This window comes from Eschrichtius robustus, chromosome 18 (assembly GCF_028021215.1).
Source record: "Eschrichtius robustus isolate mEscRob2 chromosome 18, mEscRob2.pri, whole genome shotgun sequence".
NCBI classification, from domain to species: domain Eukaryota; kingdom Metazoa; phylum Chordata; class Mammalia; order Artiodactyla; family Eschrichtiidae; genus Eschrichtius; species Eschrichtius robustus.
Window position 1 is genome coordinate 70,093,330 of NC_090841.1, and position 15,282 is coordinate 70,108,611.

The window sequence follows — 15,282 nt, forward strand, 5'->3', positions numbered from 1 at the left end:
AAAGGGTTTTCATGAGAGCAATACAGCAGAGGACAGCCTCTCTAAGTAGAAAGTAGATCTCATTCCTACAAATGTGCTGGCTAATTAGTTCATTCCTTGGTCTCTCTGTCTGCCCATCCATCTGTCCATATATCAAACAATCAGTCAGAGTGTCAAGTAACATGCCAGGCACTGTGCTAAGTGCAAGCAAAAACTACAGTGACAAACAGAACCTAGGACCCTACTCTCACAGAGTTTCTAAATAGCTGGACTAAAAACAGTATATCCCTTCAGATGTTAATTATTTTGTAAAATAATATCTTTAAAATTATGAAATAAAGGTTTGCTTAATGAAAGACACCTGGGACGCACAGAAAGATATTAAGAAAAAAAAATACACTTGCCACTCAAGGCCAACTATTCTTAACTTTTTCCTGGGTCTTCTTTTTTCTACCACATTTATAAATATATAATATATGATCAATCATACATAAAAAAACAATATTATATTGCTATAATACATTTCCAAGCATAGTCATACCTTGCCAGAATCTTGTATCATTTTGACGTTTTCAGAACCAAATTTATCTGAGTAAAGTTTAAGGAGTCTCTGAGAAATTTCTGACAGAGGCGTGAGTTTGGGTTCCTTGTAGATATACTCCTTTCCATCTTCATCTTCAAAGAATCCCTGTGACATAAAGCACAATTAGAGCTATCCCCAAATATAAGCCCAAGGCTTACCACCCAGGAAGGATTCTTTTGTTACAGGCGTTAACAACAACAAAAAAGGGAATGATTCTAAAAACAAAATCACGCTTTCCGAATAGGAAGGAAAATGATAATAATGTGAGGTCTGGGTGCAAGGTAAAGGCGAAACACAAAATTGCAAACTCATCCAAGAATGCTGTCATTAAGTGTTGAGGGAAATGAAAGATTGGGGATTCAAGACTGTGTTCCCTTGGTGAAGTCTAATCATGGGATTCAAGCCTGTTTCACATTCCCAAGGAGCGGAACTCACTAAGACATGACTCAACAGCCTGCTATCCGCAGGCCTCAGAAACGCACACACATCCCTTCTCCTGATCTCTGCCGTTTACTTGGGATTTTACGGCATAAAGGGAAGCGTTCTGGTCTGGCAAAAGTTATGTGAAGTTGGTGTAAATTCTATTTTGTCTTCCTGATGAGACAAACATTAAAGGGCTGTAGCATAAGATCAGGAAATATTTTCATTATCACCAGTCATCATCTGTTTTAGCACCAATCATGTCTCGATACAAGAAGGCTAAGTATTGCATGGGAAGTGAAAAAGGTTGAAAACTAAAAAGCCCGGATTGGGGTTAATATTTGAAATAAATTAAAAAAAAAATTCTCATCTAAAATAAAAGAGAGAAAATGGTGCAAAAAACACAGTATATAAAAGAAAAAAATGCAGGCTAACATGAAACAAAAAACACCCACATCAAACTAGGAGTTTAGATGCAGTAATTTCACTACATTACTTGCTTTTTAAGCATTTACTGTAATTACCTCCACATCTGTTTCACTGTCTGTAAACTGGTATTGCTATAAAGTTATAAAAGACAATAAATAACAGGATAAATTGAAGGTTATATAATGCTCATAGAAAACCACACACCCTGAATAAATGGATTGTAATTTATACTATTTAATCATGTTAGAGACTTGGAGGTTAAACTTTCAGTTAAATTTAAATGACCCCTTTTCTAAAGGGTTTCTGAAATATTACAATGGTAAATCTACTTGCAGAGATATTGTATTATAAAAGACAGAGAAGCACAGGGACAAAGGAAACCAGAAAGTCTTAATTTTGGTTTAAAACATGCAGTATAGACGTGTAAGGGAACAGGTGATTTATTTCTGTAAATGGAATAAAATGTTAATTTTGTTTTGGAGTTTGTAATGACTGGACAGATATACATACAGACTTGAAAAGGAAACTTGCAAACCACACTGAAGTACCAAAGATGCCGCTAAGAATATCTTATGGAAGGAGAACTTACCGCTGCCTTAAGAAAGTAATAAAGAAAAGACAGGAAGAAAGAAAAAAAGGCAGAAAGTTTACTACTGAGGAAGATAAGAACCATACTAAACATGACAAATTCATCAAATTAGCATTTCTAGAAAACAGAAAATTTACAAAATACCACTTGGTATATAGAGTTTAAACAAGAAAAAAAGGACTTGAGACGGCCTCGAGAACAGAGAGGAGGCTCACCTGTCCGAAGAAGGCTACTCGGAAGTATGTCCCCAGAAGCCTTCGGCCTGAGTGCATGACCTCGGTCACCTTGCTGTAGGCTCGGTGCAGTGTGTCATACAGATGGGCCAGCCTCTGGAAAGCAGAACAAAACCCATTTCTTCCCACTTGCAACTAGTAGAATTATTTTAAAATAACAATGAAATGATACTATATAGGTGAAAATTCGTTGGACTTGAGTTTCAAAGAAAATCAAGAATGCATTTTGACAGCACAACTGTAGTGATCATTATCCAACTGTTTCGTTTTCTACCCAGAGGGCCATCCTGCACCTTGAAGACCCACTGGATTTCCAGTGCAGTAAGCCAGTTCAGTCCTCTGATGATGTTTGTAGTCTTTGCTTTTCCTACTCCATTCCTTAGCTAAGAGAAACTGGATGGCCTCCCCAGCCCAGGAAGGATGAAAGGGTCACTGTTTTCCCACGTAGGTGGAGTGCCAGAATTCCCAACCCTTGTCGTTTGAGATTTGAGGTCTGGGTAGAGGTGTGACACCTGATGGCTCTGAGGGTGGCGACCGCCAGTGTCACGTGGAGGGTCAGAGGTCATTGCTCAAATGGCCTGCTTGCGCTCTCTGCATATAAGAATGTCTGGGGATGTGTGTCACTCCACTGTCCTCTCAAACGGGAGAAAACAAACCACTCAGATACCTCAAAATCCCTCCGCTTCTCGTAGATGGGGATGATGAGCTTATAAATGTCGGCGATCAGCTCATAGCGCTCGGCCTTCCAGAGTCCGTCTGCACACTGTTCCAGGAGCTCCATGAGCACGTCCTGATCAAAGAAGAAGGCCCCCAGCCAGGAAAGAGTGTTACAGGGAAACTGGCATTGTGTTCCTTGCAGAATACATAAATGGTTAAGACGGCCATAAAATTTCAAAATATGTAATATTTTTAAACACTAACCTCCAAGTTCTTTTTTTTAATGAGCTATTTTCCAATCATGTTTACAAACAGAAACGAAGGGTCACATTGTGTAACTGTGTAATAGTTAAATGCATGGAAGAAAATTGAAATTGATGGTTTCACACAGGCTCTCGATTTTTGTTCTTAGTTTTCTTTTTCTAAATATAATTTAGATTTTCTTCCTTTCTGAGGAACAATGACAATGCTGAGACATGGAAAGTCACTAAGCATGACTTCAAACCAATTTAAACATCTTAGAGCAACTCAGTGATGGAGTGCGGCAGGCACTACGCCTGCCTCACCAACATTCTTTCCCTTTTCCTTTCAAAATTTCTATCTACTGCAGTTTGGGCAGTCACCCTGCCTCCATTAAAGCCCTTGAACTCTGGAAGAAGCTAACACTATGACTCAAGGGCTGGGACAGGTGCCTCAGGTTTAAACTAACCAGCATAAATCTATTTTCTGGCCAATCATTGCTTCATCATGTGACCTAAGCTGGCCAATCGGGGTGAATTTTAGGACCCTTGCTGGGAATGCTGGGACAGATGCTCTCAGCAGACTGGACATGCCAGCCCCAGTCAAGCAGGTAGCTTGACTGGGGCTGGCATCCATCTCATGGCCAGCCAGGGGCCTGTCTGCCCTATTAACAGAGTGGAGAGCTCCTCCTCCCTTCCAAAGTAACTGTATCTTTTACCACTTTGTTAAACATTCAGATTGATGTGTCAATCCTCTGTGGAATTTCCTAATGGGAGCCAATTTATTCGACCTTTATTTAAGCCCATTGGAGTAGGGTTTCATTAATGAGGTTGAGTAAACTTCATGTGCTTATTTGTCATCTATATAGATTTGGTGAAGTACCTATTCAAATCTTTTCCTCACTCTTCTTCTACTGGGTTATTTTCTTATTATTGGGTTTTGAGAGTTCTTTATATATTTTGCATAAAAGTGATTTATGATTTTCTCCCAATCTGTAGCTTGTCTCTGGATTTTCTTAACAGTGTCTTTTAAAGAGCAGATGTTTTGAGAGCCTCCCATCAAGCCTCTTAGATAGCCTCAACCACCAGAGGGCAGACAGCAGAAGCAAGAAAAACTGCAATCCTGCAGCCTGTGGACCAAAAACCACAGTTACAGAAAGATAGAGAAGATGAAAAGGCAGAGGGCTATGTACCAGATGAAGGAACAAGAAAAAACCCCAGAAAAACAACTAAATGAAGTGGAGATAGGCAACCTTCCAGAAAAAGAATTCAGAATAATGATAGTGAAGATGATCCAGGACCTCGGAATAAGAATGGAGGCAAAGATTGAGAAGATGCAAGAAATGATTAACAAAGACCTAGAAGAATTAAAGAACAAACAAACAGAGATGACCAATACAATAACTGAAATGAAAACTACACTAGAAGGAATCAATAGCAGAATAACTGAGGCAGAAGAACGGATAAGTGACCTGGAAGACAGAATGGTGGAATTCACTGCTGCGGAACAGACTAAAGAAAAAAGAATGAAAAGAAATGAAGACAGCCTAAGAGACCTCTGGGACAACATTAAACGCAACAACATTCGCATTATAGGGGTCCCAGAAGGAGAAGAGAGAGAGAAAGGACCAGAGAAAATATTTGAAGAGATTATAGTCGAAAACTTCCCTAACATGGGAAAGGAAATAGCCACCCAAGTCCAGGAAGCCCAGAGAGTCCCATACAGAATAAACCCAAGGAGAAACACGCCGAGACACATAGTAATCAAAGTGGCAAAAATTAAAGACAAAGAAAAATTATTGAAAGCAGCAAGGGAAAAACGACAAATAACATACAAGGGAACTCCCATAAGGTTAACAGCTGATTTCTCAGCAGAAACTCTGCAAGCCAGAAGGGAGTGGCATGATATACTTAAAGTGATGAAAGGGAAGAACCTACAACCAAGATTACTCTACCCGGCAAGGATCTCATTTAGATTTGATGGAGAAATCAAAAGCTTTACAGACAAGCAAAAGCTAAGAGAATTCAGCACCACCAAACCAGCTCTACAACAAATGCTAAAGGAACTTCTCTAAGTGGGAAACACAAGAGAAGAAAAGGACCTACAAAAACAAACCCAAAACAATTAAGAAAATGGTCATAGGAACATACATATCGATAATTACCTTAAACGTGAATGGATTAAATGCCCCAACCAAAAGACACAGACTGGCTGAATGGATACAAAAACAAGACCCATATATATGCTGTCTACAAGAGACCCACTTTAGACCTAGGGACACATACAGACTGAAAGTGAGGGGATGGAAAAAGATATTCCATGCAAATGGAAATCAAAAGAAAGCTGGAGTAGCTATACTCATATCAGATAAAATAGACTTTAAAATAAAGAATGTTACAAGAGACAAGGAAGGACACTACATAATGATCCAGGGATCAATCCAAGAAGAAGATATAACAATTATAAATATATATGCACCCAACATAGGAGCACCTCAATACATAAGGCAACTGCTAACAGCTATAAAAGAGGAAATCGACAGTAACACAGTAATAGTGGGGGACTTTAACACCTCACTTACACCAATGGACAGATCATCCAAAATGAAAATAAATAAGGAAACAGAAGCTTTAAATGACACAATAGACCAGATAGATTTAATTGATATATATAGGACATTCCATCCAAAAACAGCAGATTACACGTTCTTCTCAAGTGCGCACGGAACATTCTCCAGGATAGATCACATCTTGGGTCACAAATCAAGCCTCAGTAAATTTAAGAAAATTGAAATCATATCAAGCATCTTTTCTGACCACAACGCTATGAGATTAGAAATGAATTACAGGGAAAAAAACGTAAAAAAGACAAACACATGGAGGCTAAACAATACGTTACTAAATAACCAAGAGATCACTGAGGAAATCAAAGAGGAAATAAAAAAATACCTAGAGACAAATGACAATGAAAACACGACGACCCAAAATCTATGGGATGCAGCGAAAGCAGTTCTAAGAGGGAAGTTTATAGCTATACAAGCCTACCTAAAGAAACAAGAAAAATCTCAAGTAAACAATCTAACCTTACACCTAAAGAAACTAGAGAAAGAAGAACAAACAAAACCCAAAGTTAGCAGAAGGAAAGAAATCATAAAGATCAGAGCAGAAATAAATGAAATAGAAACAAAGAAAACAATAGCAAAGATCAATAAAACTAAAAGTTGGTTCTTTGAGAAGATAAACAAAATTGATAAGCCATTAGCCAGACTCATCAAGAAAAAGAGGGAGAGGACTCAAATCAATAAAATCAGAAATGAAAAAGGAGAAGTTACAACAGACACCGCAGAAATACAAAGCATCCTAAGAGACTACTACAAGCAACTTTATGCCAATAAAATGGACAACCTGGAAGAAATGGACAAATTCTTAGAAAGGTATAACCTTCCAAGACTGAACCAGGAAGAAACAGAAAATATGAACAGACCAATCACAAGTAATGAAATTGAAACTGTGATTAAAAATCTTCCAACAAACAAAAGTCCAGGACCAGATGGCTTCACAGGTGAATTCTATCAAACATTTAGAGAAGAGCTAACACCCATCCTTCTCAAACTCTTCCAAAAAATTGCAGAGGAAGGAACACTCCCAAACTCATTCTATGAGGCCACCATCACCCTGATACCAAAACCAGACAAAGACACTACAAAAAAAGAAAATTACAGACCAATATCACTGATGAATATAGATGCAAAAATCCTCAACAAAATACTAGCAAACAGAATCCAACAACACATTAAAAGGATCATACACCACGATCAAGTGGGATTTATCCCAGGGATGCAAGGATTCTTCAATATACGCAAATCAATCAATGTGATACACCATATTAACAAATTGAAGAATAAAAACCGTATGATCATCTCAATAGATGCAGAAAAAGCTTTTGACAAAATTCAACACCGATTTCTGATAAAAACTCTCCAGAAAGTGGGCATAGAGGGAACCTACCTCAACATAATAAAGGCCATATATGACAAACCCACAGCAAACATCATTCTCAATGGTGAAAAACTGAAAGCATTTCCTCTAAGATCAGGAACGAGACAAGGATGTCCACTCTCACCACTATTATTCAACATAGTTCTGGAAGTCCTAGCCACGGCAATCAGAGAAGAAAAAGAAATAAAAGGAATACAAATTGGAAAAGAAGAAGTAAAACTGTCACTGTTTGCGGATGACATACTATACATAGAGAATCCTAAAACTGCCACCAGAAAACTGCTAGAGCTAATTAATGAATATGGTAAAGTTGCAGGATACAAAATTAATGCACAGCAATCTCTTGCATTCCTATACACTAATGATGAAAAATCTGAAAGAGAAATTAAGGAAACACTCCCATTTACCATTGCAACAAAAAGAATAAAATACCTAGGAATAAACCTACCTAGGGAGACAAAAGACCTGTATGCAGAAAACTATAAGACACTGATGAAAGAAATTAAAGATGATACCAACAGATGGAGAGATATACCATGTTCTTGGATTGGAAGAATCAACATTGTGAAAATGAGTATACTACCCAAAGCAATCTACAGATTCAATGCAATCCCTATCAAATTACCAATGGCATTTTTTACGGAGCTAGAACAAGTCATCTTAAAATTTGTATGGAGACACAAAAGACCCCGAATAGCCAAAGCAGTCTTGAGGCAAAAAAATGGAGCTGGAGGAATCAGACTCCCTGACTTCAGACTATACTACAAAGCTACAGTAATCAAGACAATATGGTACTGGCACAAAAACAGAAACATAGGTCAATGGAACAAGATAGAAAGCCCAGAGATTAACCCACGCACCTATGGTCAACTAATCTATGACAAAGGAGGCAAAGATATACAATGGAGAAAAGACAGTCTCTTCAATAAGTGGTGCTGGGAAAACTGGACAGCTACATGTAAAAGAATGAAATTAGAATACTCCCTAACACCATACACAAAAATAAACTCAAAATGGATTAGAGACCTAAATCTAAGACTGGACACTATAAAACCCTTAGAGGAAAACATAGGAAGAACACTCTTTGACATAAATCACAGCAAGATCTTTTTTGATCCACCTCCTAAAGTAATGGAAATAAAAACAAAACAAAAAAATAATAAAAATAAAGAGCAGATGTTTTAAATTTTGGTGAAGCTCCATTTATCAAGTTTTTATTTTCTGGATTGTGCTTTATACGTTACATCTAAGAGATCTGTATCAAGTTCACAAAGATTATCTCCTATGTTTTCTTCCAGAAGGTTTATAGTTTTATATTTCACATTTAAGTCTATGATCCTTTGAGTTATTTTTGAATACAGTGTGAAGTATGGGTCGACTTTTTTTTCCCATATGAATGTCCAGTTGTTCCAACACCATTTGATGAAAGACGGTCTTTTCACCATTGAAGTGCCTTTGAATTTTTGTCAAAAATCAACTGACCATACGTGTGTGCGTCTATTTCTGGCTTCTCTACTTTGTTCCATTGATAGATGTGTCTGTCTTTGTGCCAATATCACACCGTCTTGATCACTACTGTAGCTTTACAGGAGGCTTTCTCCACAGTGACATGAACAATATTTTGGGCCAGATAACTCTTTTTTCTGGGGGGCTGTCCTATGCATTATAGGATGTTTAGCAGCATTCTTAGCCTTTACCCACTAGATGCCAGTAGCAGTAGCACCACCCTTCCCCCTTTTTCCAAATTGTGACATTAAAAAACCTTTCCAGACACAGCCAAATGTTCCCTGGGAGAAAGGGGGCAAAATCATCCCTAGGTGAGAACCACTGCTTTATCTTGAAATCAGATAGCACGGCTCTTTCAACTTTTTCAAAATTGTTTTGGCTAGTCTAGTTCCTTTGCTTGTCCATATAAATTTTAGAATCTGTTTATCAATTTCTACCAGAACTCCAGATGGGAGTTCAATTAGGATTGCTTTGAATCTATAAATCAATTTAGGGAGAACTGACATCTTAAAAATACTGAGTCTTTCGCTCCACTTATTTAGGACTTCTTTGATTTCTTTCATCAGTGTTTGGTAGTTTTTAGCATACAAATCTCTACATATTTATACCTAATTTTCCAAGGTTTTTGATGCTTTTATAAACAGTACTGTTTTTTAATTTTGATGATTTTTTTTTTTGGAGTAAAGGCCTTTATTTGAGTAAGATTTAAAGTCATCCAGCATACCTGTTTGTAGGAATTATACAAAATAATTGTTAACAACACGGTGAAACTATGGTATAAGACTCTCTAAGCGTGAAGGTTGATTGATTTTTGTACACTGATCTTATGTCCTATGATCTTGCTAAATTCAGTTTTAGTAACTTCTCTTGTAAATTCTTTCGGGTTACTTCTGTCACAAAAGACAACTGCATCTTATGTCAATATACGCAGTTTTATTTCTTTTTCTTACCTTACTGCACTGGCTAGAACCTGCAGCACAATGTCAAATAGGAGTGGTAAAGCAGGTATTCTTGTCTTGTTCCCAATTTTAGGGGGAAAGCATTCAGTCTTTCACCATAAAGTATGATGTTAGCTGTAGGTTTTTTGTAGATAATCTTTTTTCTTGAAGAAGTTCCTTTCTACTCCTAGGATTCTTTTTTAAACTCATGAATGGATATTGAATTTTTTCAAATGATTTTTCTGCATCTATTAAGATGGTCATAAGACTTTCCTTATTTATTCTGTTAATATGGTGAATTAATTGGTTTTTACAGGATTGGACCAACGGTGCATTGTCAGGGTAAACATCACTTAGTCACAATATATTCCTCTTATTTATATACTGCTAGATTAAATTTGCTAATATATTTTTTAAGGCTTTTATAGTTGCCTTTTAATATGTTTGTATCCTCCATAGTTCTGTAAATGAAGGGCAGGACCTGTGTTTTTCATTACCAGCTTAATGTTTCATTATAGTCCTAATGTCTACGGTTTATAGGTCCAAAGAAAATAAACATTTTAAAAGCAGTTGTGAATCAATTTACCAAAAAATACTACCTAACTGACTTAAACAAACCATCTTTAAAGCAAGACATTTAATTCCTATGTCATATTTACAACATACAAATCATAAAACTGTCATCTGTGTGACTAAACTCTGTACCAATGCTTATAAAGAGGTGCATCAGTTGTCTCATACTTTTATTGTAGGTCTCATTAAGTGCAAACACTGAAGCCAGAATATGTAGTAATTATCCTAACAGCTATAGACAGAGAAAAAAGTCAGTAAAGGTCCTAACACCATATCTTTTCTCTGTGCATTTGTATTATGAAGTTGCAAAACCTCTCTCCGTTTTCTCTTAGTTTTGTCTCAAATCTTTTCCAGTGGAGAATCTATCCAGGTTAAATATGACAAAATTTTATGATTCTTCTCATGCTTCTCTGATTATACAAATCTACATAAAAGAAAAGCATAAAAATAAAACTTGTATAGTGTCAGTGTCAATGTACTTACTTTAGCATATTTGTAAAACTGGGAAGGTAATAAAGGTCTAATCTAATTTGGCAGTTGTGATGATCAAATAAAATTTTTACCCATTAAAATGCTCTGAAAACTAAATGCTATATGTAATTAACAGGCCAGTTAAACAAATCTCTCTTTTTCAATCATCACTTTCTACTTTGTACTAATTTTTGAAAAATGATATCTTACTTCTACTGGGTAATGTAATACCCCACAGTGCCATATACATATGTGGTAGACAAGAATTTCTTGGATGAATGAATCGATCTGTATTTTTGTTAGTAATATAACAATATTACTAATAGCCGTCCTTCACTGTAGGGAAACGAGTCCTTTATCAAAGCCTTGCAATTCTTACATATCTTAGATCACAGACACTGCACTGGGTATTTATCGAGCATCTTCATTCTCAGTGATGCTGTGGGACTATAGCAGAGGTGAACAAATTCTGAGAAGACCCAATTTCCCATCAGGGGTGAGAATGCAATCCATACAACCAAGGAATTCTTCTGATAACAAAATAGTCAAGGCATGGAAATTTACCCATCTTAAAGCTATTCTTAGGTTTAACTTACAGACTACTCATTTGGCCCCTTCTTTTCTCACTACTGGGTTTTGTTCAAACTATAGTATGGTTCACACTGTAGATGTAAATACACAATGATGACACCCTATTTATTGTGGATGGGATCAGAGAGGCCTAAAGTTTCTTAACTCCATGCCTAGCAGTTACAGCACAATAAGACTCTAGAGTAACTTTAATATAATCTCATAGAAAACTGAACATTCTTCTCAGAGAGTTATAACTGTTATAACCAGGCACAGTCACTACCACATCATTAACTTGATTCTTTCATTCATTCATTCACACATTTTACCAAGAAGCTACTACATACAAGGCACTGTGCTCGACACTGGGTTTATAAAACAAATCTATATAAATAAAATTTAAGTTTCTGTAATTTATAAAAATGGCTCTGTAGATTTTTACTAAACGTGGGGTGGGGGTGGGTTTGGGATAGTTTATCAGGTTATGTGGTATACATGAAACTGGCTTTGAGGAGGAGGCCCTCAAAGACACAGAGAGGTTGTCCTTCGAAGCAGCTAGAACTGATGGACTAGAGACCCATGACCACCAACTGGAAGAGATTTGACGTGCATGTTGAGATACTGAGGACAGAGAAAACCACAGTGATTTCAAATACGTGCCAAACTGCAAGTCAGAGGGGTAGACACTCTGAACTGAGAGCAGTAGGCATTTACTGACTTAACAGTAGTCTGTGTGTCTCTGAGCGAGTCCTGGGGAGGCCAAGAACCAAGTGAAGAGAGCACTTCCTGCTCATAAAGCTCAGATCTCTATGCAGATCCATAAAGAGACTACAAAAGATGGTGGTGAGTGTGCTGATAAATGCGCAGGGAATCAGGGATGCAGAGAGGAGCAGCACCTATCCAGTGATGGGGGATGGGGGGCCATGGAAGGTTCCAGAAAAGTGATGACTGACTGAGTCTTACACATCATCAGGAGTTAGTGAGGTGAAGGTGAAAGGTGGGAATAGCAAGGAAGAGGGGGGAGACATTCCAGGGAGAGGGAACAGCCCGGGCAGAGACATGGGAGAGACGGCAGCATGGTGTGTGAGAAATTTATAAGTAGTTTGAGGGCTAGAGTATAAAATCTGAGTCAAACAGGGCAAAGAGATGAGGTCGGGGAGGTGGAAAGATTAAATATACAGATTAAACAGCCACACTCAAAGGTTGCTAAAAATAAATTAATAATTGAATATAGATAATTTTATGAGAAATGAAAATGCACACAGACATACATCCACTATCACAACAAGGAAGTATTATATAAGGAAGATGTTACTTGATTTTAAAATGATGTTCTGTCTATCCTCATAAGGTGTCTGCGTATAGCAGCCTTTCGGGTACGCTTTGAATGGTTCTAGATTTAGTCACTTAAATATATATCAAATAGAGTTTATGAGTAATCTCCTGGGCCAAATGCTCCTAATTGTGAGACTAAGATTTGAATACTACTTTTACTCATTTGTCAAACCAGAAACACAAGGAAAGTTTAATAACGATGAAACCTGAATTCATGTGGCATATCAATACTATGGACAATTCAGTTCACTATGGAAAACTCTGCCATATTTGGTACAAAAAAATAGACTTCAACCAGGGACACTTCCCAGAATGGTTGGAGAACAGTAATGTTTCATAAAGTGAATAGAGCTTAGTAAATAATTATGAAATAAGTATCACAATTTGATGGTAATTAAGAATTAGGAAATAATACATCATCAACCTATATATGCTACTGGACATTATTTTATCTTTTCTTTTGATTCAGGAGGCATTCAGGATCTATAGTGTATCAGTCTGAATATCACTTTTTATTGTAGAAAATGGTAATGTATACTATAAAAAGCAGAGTAGAGATTTTACCCAATAACAAACTAAAAATGGCTTTTATTTTTTAAAAAGGTTAAGTCCTTCTCTCATAAAGGTAGAGTATGGATTACTGAGCATCAAAGCTTAATTTGGTAAGGTAAATTATTCAAGCTAATGTCAACTCTATACCTAGACGTTTACAGCTGGTGCATCAAGTAACAATTCTTTGAATAGAAATAACCAGCAATCATAGACAGCTAAGTTTGAGAGACCATATGTCAAAACAAAATTATAAAGAGTCATAAAAACTAAGACATCATAGTAACTAAACATCGGGGCATATATGAATAATATTCTCAACAGAAATTCCACGTATTAATTTACTTTGAATTCTCAGCAATCACTTGAAAACGAGAACTTATACTGACAGTGGTCAGAGAGTGGTGACCTTGAAAGGCGATCATACAGAAAGTCTGATAGTTTTCCCCCTTGTTTAAAATCTAAATGCCAAGTTATTTTTTTCTAAATTGTCAATACACGCAAAGAACTATAAGTAATTACTGGTCGGGGAAAAAAAAACCCTCAATGAGCTTTATGCACCTGGAAAGTATACATTTTATGATATTAGACTAGACTTAAAAAGATCTCGGTACACTAAGCTCGTAAGCCATTCAGGAAGCTGTTTAAAATGTAATTAGCCAGTCATTTTTAGGTGTGCCACAGCCATGCAATTGAGGGCACCGAGCACCTGTCTGTGGAAATAGCTCACTAATGCTGTGCATGGGCACGTGTGTGTGCTTGAAAATGCATTATGAGCCTGTGTATTTGCAGGGTATTTAAAATTTTTTCACTTAAATAATATTTGCCCCATCTTAGGATTGACTGATTTAATTTAACCTTTCTTTTGAAGCTAGCTGTCTCTTTTATCTACCATTTGGGAATAACCGTAAGCATGTGACCTGGCTCGGGCAATGGCGTACATCATGGCATCATTCACATTTCCACTATATTATCGTTTCTCAAGATACAGTCGAAGATCCTTTGTATCAGAATAATCACCTGGGATGCTTGTTAAAATACAGATTCCCAGGTGCTACAGTCACCCAACTAAATCTGGGGATGGGTGGGGGTGGGTTAGAATGGGAATCTATATTTGTAACAGGAATCTAAGTAATTTTTAAGCACACTAAAGCGTGAGGACTAATACACTAGGTCAAACTTTCTAAGACAGGCACCTCCCTCATATATCACTGAGCTGGCACATGGCACACAGCTAGTTTACGGAGCGAATCAACACATGTAAATGTAGAAATTTCTAAGCCACAAAGGACTGAGACAACTTTCAATTCAGATTCTAAGGGACCATGGTTTAGGTGTTTCTCCTCAATGGCAAGAAAGCATCAGAAGCAGTGTTGTGTGCTGGGGCAGCGACCACATCATGCTCACCCTTGTCTCTCCAGCATAAGGAAGCTTAGGAAATATTTGCAACAAGAAGCAGGGCAATATGTCCTGGTATGAGACAAGGTAGAGCAGTCAGACAAGTTCCATGGGCCACGCTCCCTACTGCTACTGTTTTCGAGATAAAAGCGAAGATATGCTATATAACTTTTATGGTTCTAAGAGCACTCTCGGTCAAGGAGAAGTAGATGCTTAGACCACTCTACAGGGTTACAGAAAATTGCCAGGCTTGGATGAGATGTAAACAGAGGAACCACAGAATGTGTTTTGTTGATAACTCTCTCTTGGGATGTTCTGTAGGTATAAACATTTTATGTTTGTTATTTCTGAATAGATGCAGTTTGGCTAATACAAGTCAGTGACCTGCCTGGTGAAACTCACCGTTGCTGGTCTGTGAAACAACACTTAGTGTGCCAAATACAGTCGATCCTCATTATTTGCTGTGGTTATGTTCTATGGTCACCACCAACACTGAATTTGTGAACACGGAACACCCCCTTCTTGGGGAAATACAGGATTAGGCTCCAGAGAGCCTCTGGTTACAAAATTTTTGACAACTGATTAGTACATAACCTTGTTTTATGTGTGTTTCTGTTTAAAGACACCTCATTTAGTACATATTGTTGATTCATTAATATTGAACCCACGACCCAAAGCACTGTTAACTGCTGCCTGAACAGAGCTTATCTGACAAGTATTTTCTCTGTAAGGCACATCACCTTCCTGAGCTCAGGAACACTGGACAGCACTTCAGCACCATGCTAGGGGGCCAGAGAAGGACCCCCGTTTACGG

The 15,282-nt window shown here is 37.5% G+C and overlaps 1 protein-coding gene across 11 annotated transcripts in view; it reads right to left on the reverse strand.

The window, feature by feature from the left end:
* Window positions 1-15,282, reverse strand: part of DOCK9 (dedicator of cytokinesis 9) — a 281,315-nt gene that overhangs the window by 15,114 nt on the left and 250,919 nt on the right. For all 11 annotated transcript variants that reach the window (XM_068526945.1, XM_068526943.1, XM_068526944.1 and 8 more), the window contains 3 exons: window positions 2,901-3,023; window positions 2,216-2,329; window positions 521-667 (listed from right to left, as the gene is read on the reverse strand). In XM_068526945.1, the coding sequence (XP_068383046.1) occupies window positions 521-667; window positions 2,216-2,329; window positions 2,901-3,023 (384 nt within the window). The remainder of the gene's footprint in view (window positions 1-520; window positions 668-2,215; window positions 2,330-2,900; window positions 3,024-15,282) is intronic.